At 36.8% G+C, this 13,738-nt stretch overlaps 1 protein-coding gene across 2 annotated transcripts in view; it reads right to left on the reverse strand.

The window, feature by feature from the left end:
- Positions 1–13,738, reverse strand: part of loxl2a (lysyl oxidase-like 2a) — a 66,948-nt gene that overhangs the window by 5,674 nt on the left and 47,536 nt on the right. For both annotated transcript variants that reach the window (XM_088930636.1, XM_088930628.1), the window contains 5 exons: positions 10,311–10,462; positions 8,194–8,361; positions 4,861–5,026; positions 3,830–4,070; positions 171–286 (listed from right to left, as the gene is read on the reverse strand). In XM_088930636.1, coding sequence (XP_088786762.1) covers positions 171–286; positions 3,830–4,070; positions 4,861–5,026; positions 8,194–8,361; positions 10,311–10,462 — 843 coding nt within the window. The remainder of the gene's footprint in view (positions 1–170; positions 287–3,829; positions 4,071–4,860; positions 5,027–8,193; positions 8,362–10,310; positions 10,463–13,738) is intronic.

Here is a 13,738-nt window from a genome sequence, read left to right on the forward strand (position 1 = left end):
TGCATCGACCAAACAGGAATTGCAAATGGCAAGTAGTTTTGCTTCTTTAGGAGGTGGTTTCAAAATGCTTTGTCAAGATGGTTTGAAGTCTCAGATAAGATTTTATGCAGCGACCTGTACTATGACTGAATATTAATGTTTCAGTGAGGTAAGTTAGAGAAGGTTCTCACCTTCCTCGCACTCGGAGTCCTCCAGACAGAAGCTGGCTTTATGTCCTTCAGCGACTTTAGTGCCATTAAGGCTAAGTAGATCATAGTGTGTGAAGACTTCCATGCTGTGGTAATGCCTGAGAAGGAGATATAATGTGTTCTTTAATTAGATGAAACCAAAAGAATAAGAAGAAGCACTTAAGGTAGGCCCCTGCATGTACCCAGGCATTTTTATTAAAGATTCCAAGTCTGCAACTTCCCAGCCACTTTTTTAGGACAAATATCATAGGTTCAAGATTTCAAAGGGAACATAGTCTTCATATACAATATGTACATATGGGGTTAGCCCAGCTATCTTTGCAGCTATAAGTAATTGACTGCAGTTGTTTCTTGTAGCCCCTCTTCCTCTTCTTCTATTGGCCATTTAGTTTTTCCTTCCCTTCACTCTTCACTCTTGAAATTATTATCCAGTTATTAGCTCCATTGATCCACCTGATCTGATAGTATGATTTAACACAGTGATTTTCAGTACCTTGTGTTGTATTGCTTTTATATCAGTTACTAATTACTTATTTAAAACCTTGTATTTTATTTTGTATACTCAGTATCAAAATATTTTCCAGTTACAACTGCAACAAACTCACAAAGAAATGTAGTAGGTGAAGTGACATTTAAAAATTACACAATTTTATTATGCTGGTTAAGATGGGCCTTCAACTGGATCGATTAACTGGAGGTCTACTGTGAAAGTTACCCTCTCATAGCTGTGGCCACCATTGGAAACAATAGATTCTATAAATCTGAGATGTGTGCTTTGCTTCAGATTATAGATAGAAGATGTCTTGTAGAATTCTGTCCCATTTATATCTAGAACCTGGACAACCATGAGACAGTTTTCTGATCTCTGTGCTACTTGTGCCGTCATTGTAACTACAATAAGTCATATGTTTTTCTCTTGACTTACAACAAAATAACATTTGTTGAATGAGTAATTGTTTTCAGTAAGTCTCCTCTAATTTGTAACTAGTTATTAATGATGCAGCAATTACTATTAATGATGTAGCATAAAATACACAGATTTCAGTTTTAAATCATTTTTTCTCTGCTTTAAAAATAATTTTGCTCTATGGATTACAAGTGTTGGCTAGAAAGTCAAAAGGGAGCGTAACAATTTATTTAGCTTTGATAAAGTGAGTTATATTTATTAAATTGTAATAGACCATCTAGGTCACGGACGGCCATGGTCTAAGAGCTTAGAAATACTAGATCAGAAAAACTATTCAGTTAAGGATTTGCAACAGCTGAACAAATGACAAAATATAGTCACTGTATGGGAATTTAGTAGGTTAGAGCAACCTTTAGACAGCAGCTTCATGAACACAATTCTATGGCATCATTGCAAATCAAGAGTTTCAATGTCGGTACATTGGACTTTCAAGTTTGAAAATCAGATGGAATGTGAGCACTGCACTTAAAATATTACTTTCAGCACTGGATTTTAATTTTTTCTTTTGTGTATAAAGTTGTAAAAATTGAGTTTCCATAATTACTTCCCCTTTCCATAGGTCGGCAATCAATGCTTGCTTTGTGTGTCTCCATGGCCACTCCAACCCTTTACTCCATTATTTAGCACAAGCATAATGTATTTTTCCATCAGACATTAAACAATGCTGTCACAAGCAATACTGGGACTGTTTTCCAAATGAATGTGAATATTCCTTTGGCTGTTCTGGCTCAGAAATATCACACTGTAGCCAAATCCTCTCAGTTTACACTTTGTTTCCTCTGCTCTGCCCCCACCTCCTCCCCGTTTTCACCCTAGCCAGACCCCAGCCTCTAAACATGCTCTATAAAAGAAGTTATTATGTCACAATGGCAAACATCTCTTTTCTGTTAGTAAGTCTATTAATGTGGTAGAACTGGAGAACTAGATCATGTAAATGAATTAGCCACTTCCTGGATGATGAAACCCCACACTTCCACACAGTGTTCTGGGCTATACAACATCACACTATACTGTATATTGAATCACTTTATGTTCTTTCAGGTAATGTACTTTTTTAATTCAGGAAATTCAGACATAGTGTTTCTACATGGCTCCTTTTTGTGGCACCATTAGCACCTACAGTAACAATGTTAGGATACGTCAAAATCATAAGCAAAGCTCCATAAAATATATAAAGCTCCATAAAATATATGGAAATAGTTAAAAGATTCACCATCAAAAATAAACTTTTATGCTAAATGATACTTAAGTTTTCTACTTAATCCCACAAGGCACAAAACAAAACTGAGTTATATTTCACTCTAGAGAAAAAAAAACACATTAGATGGAAGCATCGAATCTGTCTCTCAAGCTTTAAATCTGAATATGATTGCCAGTACCTAAAAACTCACACCTGACCATCAAACAGAGCCTGTGTCACAACCTCAAATACATGTATGAAAATATACGTGCACACTTATATAATTAAAGAGCAGAATGGTGTATAAAAAAGCCAATATCCTTGATAGTGAAATCTGTATCTAAGAATAAGTCTGATTATATTCCAGATAGATTTCCCAGTATTTGCATTGCTTAATTAAACATGATAATCATGTGTGATATGTGCATATTAACTTCAAAATGAGTCTCATAAATGAAACATACAGTAAAAAATACAAATAAAGAAGTGGAGTTGATAGCTGAACTATGTTTAGAATCATTGTTAGACTTCTAGACCTAATACCAATTCTCTTGATGTTGCATCCTATCCTTTGTTTTATCACCCGATCCAGTCTGATTAAAAACCTGTGGTTCTGAAACCTAGAGTACAGCAATCCTCACCTGCCCTAGTCCTAGAGTCCCAGATGCTTTCAGGTAATAGAGGTGCCTTCCAATTAGTGGCTCAGTATCATATTGTCAATAATATAAGTCAGTAACTGGTTAAAATGTATTAGAGAATAAAAGAGAGCACATTCCTAGAACCTCTGGGTCACTTACAGATGGAACAGGTTGCCTTAAAGGTGAAACTAATTAAAGTGTAAGTTGATCAAAATGTTCTCCAATTAACTATACATTTATATTGAACTTAAAATGAAATTAGACATGATCAGCATTGTAGAGCCTAATACACATCATTTTGTAATGCATCACGGAATTAATTTCATAAAGTTTTTCTTTCTTTAATTTTGAGGACTAAATGTTCTTATGCTATTTTTAGTGTTTCTATTTGCTTAGCAGATGCACCTTTGAGGGGATTTTACAATACTTATGTGACATTTACTGTATCGATCACATGTGTACAACAAGTTAAACTGTTAAGTAAATTGTTATCCTCATTTATATATACACTAATATTGACAGCATTTTAATTTGCCAATCAGACTGGACAAATGTTTGATTTGAGAGCCTGATGAAATTAGGGCTCCCATATAAAATGATCATCTTCCATTAATTAGTAGAAGTTGAACAGCAAATGCAAAAATGTGGGAAACTGCAAAATGTTCCCCAATAGTCTACTGTATTACAATCCTGACAAAGAATAAGGATTCATTTCTAAACGACTTAAACATTGCATTTTTGTTCATTTCTTTGGTGCCAACCTGTCCTGTCTCAAAATGCCCCAGGGATTGTGGGGTCTAATGGTTATTCCAGGGAAAAAAAGAAGACCTCATGTACATTGAGGGCGGGTACTTGCCGATGGCAGTCGTGCCAGATCCAGGAGTGGCGCCCAGCCTTGGGACGGAAGTCCGATTGGCCGTTGTTATGGATCTGTGAGGAGAAGCGCAGCAGGCGTCGGTAGGCGTTAGCGGGTGCGTTGTTGGCAGAGCTGGCCAGGCAGTTCTCCTCATGGGCACACTGCAGCATGAACATGGGCCTGTCTTCCAGGTAGGTGGTCTGTTCCACTGCTTGGGGGTTCAGCACCAGGTCAGGGGCAGCTGGGAGGGAACAACAGAAAACCCTCTTGAGTGAAAATTCCTCTAGAGGCGCCTGGCTGAGGCGCCTGGAGCAGGCATGAGAAAATACTGTATTGTATGTCGGTTTTGAGAACTACTGTACAATTATGGATATGACCCCCCGAGTGACATCAGTTAAATGGAAAATGTCACAGTAAGCAAAAAACTGTTCACTTGGGCAAAAGCAAACCATAGCACGAGATGTCGTTGATGGTTTTAGCTCTTGAGACATAATTATATGCTGTATATTCTGCTACCACAAAATTAGAGAATATTCCTAATTTTGTCCATGTTCCGCTTTGACTACATCAGTTCAGTATACATTTTCACAAATGTCCATAGGAACATGGGACCACTCAGCCAACAGTATTAGATGTTTAGCAGTTTCTTGCAACCTGCATTGTACTTCCTGTTGATGTTTATTTTTACTCAATGCCTGTAATCCCTTGAGCATGTCTGAAAAGACACATTGGCCAGATCTGCTGTTGCCGTCAACAATACATTTTGGTACAATACAGGTCCACCAAAAATCATGTCTTATATGAGCTTACTTACTGCATATCTGCCTTGGTTTTCTCAACAAAGAATATTGAGGCAAAGACCTGGTCTGCTATTTCATTACAGTCTTCAGTGAGCATGGGACAGACCTTCTCACAACTTTGGACAGGATTTAGGAGCACAGTGTACATTGGCAGGATGTCCTTCAATGACAAGTGGCTAAGTGTGCACACTGTGGGAAGGTCAAGGGTGAAGCCATGGCAGGAGGACTTACTCTCCGAACACGAGACTCCAGCAGCGAAGCGGGCCCCTCCTTTGGGACAGTTGAGGTTTTGTCCATCGTGAAGGCAATGAGAGAGGGACATCTCTGTCCCCGAGCACTTCACCCCACTCATCACCACATCATCCGCACTGACCTCCCCTGGCCAGTACCACGTTTCCTAAATAATAAGATATTTGAGAGGGTTGTTGTGACAAGAGCTTGTGTCAACACCAGACAAACTGGGAAAATAAACTGGACAAACCTTCAAATGTTAGAAGCACACAGAAAAAGACACATGAATCACTTTAATAGAACCCAGTTCACACAATAAACTACCTATCCCTGATTTCTGCCATTGTCATTGAGTGGGAAGTGAGTCTCTGAATTACAAAGACATCCAATAACAATGACATCACTGTTTAGTTTTTTGGGGGGTGTTTGGAATTATTCTTTCCCAGAGCAAAAGAAGTTGAAACTCTTAGCACATAAAAGTAGTTAGCATTATAATGTAAGGCAACAGCAGAAATATAAATATTTTTTTCTCAACTTTAACGTTTTTTGAAAACAAGACAAAACAACACCCCAGTCCCCTCAAAGTTGTACCACCCTCTGGAGCAGCACTTCAAACCTGACCCCCACACACAATGTATCCAAGCAGTGTCAACCTTCATGTAAATCATATTTAGTTAGGACAGATACAATGATGCCAAGGGACGCAATGCAGCGGCTAACTTAAAAGTATCGTAAAATTAAAAGTATTCTGTACTCTTTTATTTTTATATTCAATCTGAACTGAATCAAGTTTGAGGCAAGCCTGCAATTGTTGTCCGCCAGATGGTGGTACATTAATTCTTCTATTCCTTATTGTTATTTAGAACTACTTTATTATTGTTAAGGGTTGTGCAATTTTGTGTTTTTTTAGTTTAATCAAACCCATTTTTTCTACACCAGCTTTTACCAATTTGGGACAAAGTGCTGTGTTCGTGTTGTGAAGTCATGAACCCAAACATCCTTAATAATTTAGCTAAATACGATTTGGGCAGGATTTGTTCAAATTAAATGCTCTTGTTATTTACTTGTAAGCACAATTCTTGATTAATAGTGTCTTTTTTCAAAATCGGTTATTTTGAAGCAGAGGACTTTCAGTAGCAAGTAGAGGCTAGCCTGCTTTTGTGTGTTGAATACTAATTCTGCAATATTGCTTTACCATCTTTTTAATTTACCTATGCTTTCAACTTATCATACTTTATTACAAACTGACAGAAAACTGAGAAAGAAGCTCTTGGAAATCTTCAGACTAACACATTTAAACTTTTTTGTTCTTGTTCTTGTTAATAGTAGCAGTACTTTGCCCTTCTGAATACACTCCATTTTGAAATGGTCTATATACAGTAATCGAGTCTGTAATATTCTAAACATACTACATACATAGTACATACAGTACCATATTGTCATCTTTGTTCAGCCTAATTACTTAAGGCTTTACTTAACAAAGCCTAAATCTGATATAATCCTTAATTAAACTGTTGGTTTCTAATTTACATGCAGAAACTCCATTGTATTACAGAGGTGTATGGTTGCAACAATCTCATCAAATATACCGTAGATCTGTTTAGTTTATTCTCAAAGTGTGAGGTACACTGTTGTTCTGCTAAGGGTGCTCAGACGTGTGGGGATTACAGTAGATTATATCAAACACTCCAATAACAAGCATCCTTTATTCGGCATGGATTCAGGAACCTGTTCATGGAAACACTGAAACTACTTGTTACTATACTTATTTCTAATCCTATCCAACATTTTAAATTATACACAATCAAGGTTTTAATCAAGCTAAATCCTAAAGCTAAAAATCTCCAGCTAGGGATCGCTGAACCTCAGAGAAGAAGATTAAAAAACAAAAGAGCCTCATGCTCCAAATACCAGGCCATACATTCTCTTTGTTAAAAACACATCCATTGAGTGGATTCTCATTTCATTGTTCTTAGTTTCAGTTGTACCTGAATTGGCAATAATGTATTTCAAAGTGCAGTACTATCTCCACACGGAGAGTACATTTGACCATGTTTTCCTTGTGTAAAGTTTGTTTTTGTGGAGCCTAGCCATTCTCCATTTGCTGGCAGTTACAGCCTCTGTAGTGTGTCAGGAAGTCAGAAGGAATGGCCTTTGTTTCCATGTGCTTGTTGCTGGATTTCGTGTATGTTTGACATGAGAGAAGGTGGGGAAAGTAAAGTTCCTAGTCAAATTTTCCATTTCATTCCCATGTCTGCTGGAGCACTTAAGTTAAAAAATATCTTGCTTACATAAAATGTCAAGGAAGTAATGCTCAAATATATAGTTGTACACCATCTGTTAGAATAACTTCAGTTCAGTTACTGCTGTTAGTTCTTTTTTTTGCAGAACAAAGAGTCATATTTCTCAAGTGTTTTCTGACATGCTAAGTTTAAGGCACTTTTGCAAGAAAGAAATGGCTAATAGCAACCAAATGTAAAAGAAGAGCTGGAAAGTGCTCCGCTTTGTAACCTTTCTCACCATTGTATGTTCTAAAACAATTTCACCATGTTCCAAAATTAAAGGAGAAATGTTTCAACTCGTATATTAGCAGCTTGAATTATTTATGTGAAACTTCATTGTGGTTTTGGCAAATGTTCCTTTCAGTTGCATAACCGCTGTAAAGTAAGCCATAATATACCATCCTCTTTCTATTACAAATTACTACCTCTCTTTGTCCTTCTTGAAGAAACTCGACCTCCTCACCTTCTCCGTCATTAAGAGTCTGAGCTGACTGACTCCAGTTCAGAGTGTTTAGCCCAAGGTTAGGCAACTCCGATACTTGAACACTGGGTTGCTGCAGGGTTTAAAGACACCTAGTATCCAGGTGGGTGCTGCACATTGGTAGTGGAGGAGGGGTTTCCCCATTACCTGTAAAGCACCTTGAGTGGAGTGTCCAGAAATGCACTACATAAGTATAAGGAACATGATATATTATTGTATAGCAAGATCAATATGTTTATTTCGGACAGGAGGGCAAACTAAGTCATGGCTCAGGAATGGTAAAAATGATGTTTTATTGCAGTATGTTTAAAAGTGGATAAGGGGAAATGCTCCTCTCTCTCCAACTCTTCCATCACACAATGACAGCACAGCACAGATATCTCTGACCTGTGCTAGGGTGGTTAGACCTGGCTTAAAATTTAATCTCAATGTACCCAAACCCAGGATGTGATGCCAGTAGTGAGTTTGAATTACAGTAGGTAGATGCAAGAAGTCACCACTAATATAGTCTAATGTAGCACTATGATGGGTAGGTTGGAACTTGTGCACCCTGGCACTGAAGAGGATTACCTGAAAGGCGTGGTTGGCAAAGCCTAGTCCCAGCTGACGACACACCACCATGGCCTCCATAGTGCCCCATCCATCGCTGCACACAGTGCCCCACACCAGAGAGCCGTTCCTCTCTGCCAGGACCTCCACACGGCCTTCAAAAGGGTTCCGGCCACCGCTCAGGCGCAGCTGACCAAACACAGCAAGAGGAAGGTCCCTTGAAAACCACCCGCAATGGCACAATGCATCATGTTCATGCTTTTTGGTTAGACGGCCCTCGGCCCAGGTGAAAATTCCAAAACCCTCAATTTGACTGCAGGTTTGACCAGGTTTGTTCTGATGAACAAAAAACTGCCATCAGGTAAAATGTTTGCAAGTGGAGTTTCAAAAGTGGGGTTTGCCTTGTACCATTGTAATTTAGAAAGTTTGAAGCTGTAAATTCCATAGGAGACAATTTAAGCATGGAAAATAAATGCATACAATGTTGGGAATCATGTCCATTAAATGTTCCCATTTGTATCATTAGAATCATTACACTATAAGCATTTCAGATCTATTTTTGTTCTGAACAACTGCACACAAGACAGTGTTTCAGACCTTAAACCAATAAAACCCATATGAAAATCATCAATGATCTGATGCTAGCGAGGTTTTGGAATAACAGGAAAAGACCATGTGCAAACACAATATTTTTCTTTTTACATATGTTGCCATGACCTGCTTTCACACGTTTCTCTGCAATGAATCACTTGGAACTTCAAACAGCTTGGTGCACCAATACTGAAAAATACTGTCATAGTGTCTTCACAAAACTTACAATAGTTATTGCAGCATAAGAACCAATATGGTTTTTTTTCTACCCATGAAGAATGAAAAAGCACACTGTATTCTTGCTTTTGAAAATAAACAAATGTTTTGTGGCTTTCTCGGTTGTAATAAATCAAGGAAATCCTGCACATAATGACTAAGAAAATAAAAAGGCTTAAGAATTTATGTCTGTCCATTGTAGATGCCTCAAATATTACCTAACCAAATCTGCTGAGTAGTAGACAGCAGTGTAGTACTATCCCTATTCAGTATGCCATAGAAAGAACAGCTGCAGCTGGATAGACTATGTAATGATTTCTGTAATTAGGTTCTTGCTGCAGGGCTAGATTATACTCTTGTGTGGTGAGCCAAAGCCATACATGTTAAAAAAAATGAGTCATGGACACATATTATTGATAGCATGATCCTGAGCCTTATAAACTCATGCTGTTTATAAAGATGAATTAAAATGCCATTTACTGTACATGCAATACCATAGAAGTAAATTATATAATACTATGTACTGTAGTACCATATACTAAAATATACACAATCAAATCATATGTGCAGTAGTCAGTATGCTTGAAGTTCTGTCTTACAAATATGGTGGGACAAGTCTAAACAATAAACAAATAATGCTCAGGATCCAATTAAGTTGTCTTTGTGTATTGTGGTCAAATACACAGCTCTGATTCCACTTGGCTTAACATTTTAGTTTACTTGATGACAAAAGGCTTGCGGAGGTAAAAAGTTGTTTTGTCTTGCTTGTGTACTTCTATTTTATTTTTTATTATCCTTGATCCACATACATGCATAGGTATAAACAGTACATGTACATACCTGTATACAATGAAATCAGAGCTACATTGTGTTCTCAGATTCCTGCATGGTTCCAACTCACATGATATAATTATATACATATCAGTTTCAGTAGTTTTTATTTTACTATATTCTGAATTACAAAGACAAATCATGACCATGAAAATGCATCATGAAATTTGATTATATTTTACAATTTTAAGAACAGAACATTTTTTTTAAATTGAATATTCATCTTGGCTTTATTAATCTTATTTTATCTCCCCAGTTTGTTCTTCTTCTCCTTGATGAAACTAGTGAAACTGAAAACTTAGACTGTGGTAGCAGGAATGGTTCTACATATAACTTACTGTAAATAATTTGATATAATGTTTATATTATTATTATTTGTTAAAAAAGCAAAGGCTAAATACTATACTTACTGTATGTACTATTTTCATAGGACAACTTTAGGAAAATAAAGTGGCAGTTTCACATGGATCTCTCAGGAAATTTCAGGGATCTCCACTTACCCGGCCCTCAAAACCCATGGCAGGAACATTACACCTCACACCAGCATCCTCTTCATGGCTGCAGCCCAGCGAGTCTTTGTTAAAGAAGCACTCAGTGATGGACTTCTCAAACCCTGAGCACTCCACCTCATTCATGTGGACAGGACCCATACCTGACAGCCAATATAAAAACACACAGTGGCACTTACACTCAAAGAAATATGAGTAACGCTGTACTAGGAAGCGTTATGCCATTCATTTTAGCATAGTTTATACCAAGAGCTAGAAATGATGCTAAAATATTTTTTTTTTTTAATGTAACCTCATGCACACATTATTTCATTTTTGAATGTCCCTATAAGACATTATACATGTGATTACGACATCATGTGTAGCAGTTATGAAAGGATTATAAAGCCATCATGCAGCAACATTCAAGTAAAGATTTATCCAAATCTGCTACATTTTAGAAACATAGCTAAAAAATAACCCTTGAAAGAGTCAACAACTAACTAAAAACCACAATAACAGGAAAGGTAATCTCGTAGTCTTCTCCTTTGATCCATCCAAGCTCACTATGATCTCATGATTTATTCTCCTGGAAATCCTTAACTCAGGACTAGCGTACTCAGTCAGGTTATATAAGGATTGCAGGGATTTTTCATCTGCTCTTGTTGTTACAGGAACACTGCTTGCTTGGCATTAACCCAGAGCATTTGGTTACAAAACGCTTTTTTCCCTGTTGTCAGAAAAAAATAAAGTGAGACAAATGACTGATTTTCCATAACTCTGCTAGCATGTTTTCCCCTGTCTGCTCCCGTACTGGAATATCCAACAGTTTTTTGCTAATGCTATGAAGCTCATAAAAAATGTTTAAATGAAAGGATATTTTTTCAATGGGTTTGTGGCAGTGGGTCTGTGGTGAGAGGTATGTGATTGAGTAATTAAAATCAAATTAAGAAAGAAAAAACTCAAAGTACAAAGATTTAGTAAAACACACAAAAGCCAATATAGCTGACAATAAGTATCTGTTCCTTCCATTAACATCAACTCCCGGTTGTGAAATAATTCTTATATACAAGACTGTATTTTAACAGTAAAGAACAAATTTTAATTAGGCAGGAGGGAGAAGAATTTTGGAGGGAGGAGGGAGAATTTTGTGCACAAGAGCTAAAAGCTTTGTCTAGGCAGTACCCAGAACTGTCTGACAATAAACAAACTGTATTCCATTTTAATGTTCTTTGATCTGGTATCTTAAAATTGGGGACATAGCTGAGGGTTCAGCAATTTCTGATTGTTCTTGGGTATGACCTCTGTGTGTGGGCTGACAACAAGAGAGCATAACACATGAGCGAAGACTACGATTTCTATTCAAGATTCAAATACACATGTTTAACAGATGTAATTCCTTCAAAGCTCACTTAAAATTTTACATTTATTTTATAAATCTGTTAGCTATTTCTCATGACTATATTAATATCTACTTTTTTCACAGAGAAATGTCCAGAAAATGCTCATACATACTGTATACCTTGCACTACTGTATAGTATATGTAATTACCCATGTGTAATTACAGCACACAGTTCTACATGGATATGAAAAAAGAATTTATAATGTTTAATTCAAATCCCACACAAGATGTCCTTATTTCATGCAATCTAATAACCACCTCTTAAATAATGGATTTGTTTTGTGTGAGATTTCAAATGTAGCTTCAGTTAACTTGCCTTTAATGGTTCTAATTTAAAATACCTACATGACCATGCCAAACTTAAGCTTGTGTTCCAAGTGGAATCATACCTAGTGTTCATACAGCTGCTGTTATATACACACACTGCTATCTATATACATAGATGTCAATCAAAGTGTTAATAACAAATTAGTCAACATTTGGTGATATCAAGCTTTGGGACAATGTATGCCACATGTATGAAAAAAAATTAACATTTTAGGAAACAAAAAGTCAAATATAATTACACTATGGGAGGCAAAATTAGAAAGTACACAGTAGAAAAAAGATGTATTAATAAACTCTCTGTACTCAGCTTTTAGGCAGTGCACAGAAACAACAAAAAGGCAAACATGCATATGAACATATCAAAGAGTATAGTGTAGAGTGTATCAAAGAGTGTTGCAAGTCAAGAGAGGTTATGCTGAAAATGTATAAATCACAATGCACAGGCATTGAACATTAGCTGCTTTTCTCTGACACATGTAATGAATTTCTCAATCCCCGAGTGGCATTTGGACAGCAGATGTTAGCATCTGTGGCACTGAGGTGCCAGATCAAAGTCTTTTTTTCTTCGTTCAACAAAGCCAAAGGTCAGATCCTCAGCTAGTTAGCTCACTTTTATCCACTAAGTGACTGATTGTTGGCCTAACAGCTGCAGAATGCATAGATCTCTATATAGATGTTTCTGTTTCTGAACATAAATAGTGTTTGTCAGAAGAAGTGAGGTGAAGCCACCATACCACTGCAATTTTGCAATAATACTGAATGACTCTGGGCTGGACTTAGTTTGCTTTAAATGACCTAGTTTATAATTGTACTGTATTGCTTTTAATATTGCACTGATTGTGACTTCTAATTCACTGATTCACTTCACTTTGTTTTTTAAATAGTGCAGTACAGAACAGGGAAAATAACAAGATCCCTCAAATGCATTTAGAAGAAAAAGTAAGAACATCCTGTTTAAAAGAGCACTTTAACTGTCTGGAGCAAATTGCCCACATATGCTATTGAAGCTCACTGACTCGGAAACCTTCAAGGATACATGAGACTCTTGTATTGATCAACTACCAGCAAACACACAAACAAGAATGTCCTATTGTTCAGAAACTTCCTTAACGTTCTCATGAAAATCTTCTTAACAAATAAACAGAATCACTATGTCAAGTAAAAAAGTAGTTATGTACAATGTAGTCCACAATCATGAATAAAGCAAAATAGAAAAGGACAGATGCTAGGGACCTGGTCCGTGATTACAAATAGAATAGTTCTTAACATACTGTACATTTACATTAGTTTAACACTTTGCTTCATTTGACTACCTGTTACTACTGCCAGACTGTGAGGATTGTACAAGTTGACAAACCCAGATTTACTCAACACAAAAACACTAAACACAAACTGGATGGCATCAAGGTTGACTGGGGCCATTGGAATTATTTAACCAGAGCAGGTTCCACAGCTGAAAGACTGCATTTTGTCCTGTTTCTTTTTTATTTTTTAGAGTGGAAATAACCTTTGCTTTTGAGGCACACTTAAATTAAAAATAATTTGCATGTGAATTTAATACACATTCAGAACATGAAGAGTTCCCTTTGTTCCTTTAACTTTATGAACTTTGGTATTGGGTTTCTGAAAATATTCCTCATAGTCCAATATGAGGAAATGATGTGAGGAACAAAACGTGTTGCATTAGCTTCAGTGCAGAAAGCACATGAA

The sequence above is a fragment of the Atractosteus spatula genome, chromosome 2 (assembly GCF_055471065.1).
Source record: "Atractosteus spatula isolate fAtrSpa1 chromosome 2, fAtrSpa1.hap1, whole genome shotgun sequence".
In the NCBI taxonomy this organism is placed as follows: domain Eukaryota; kingdom Metazoa; phylum Chordata; class Actinopteri; order Semionotiformes; family Lepisosteidae; genus Atractosteus; species Atractosteus spatula.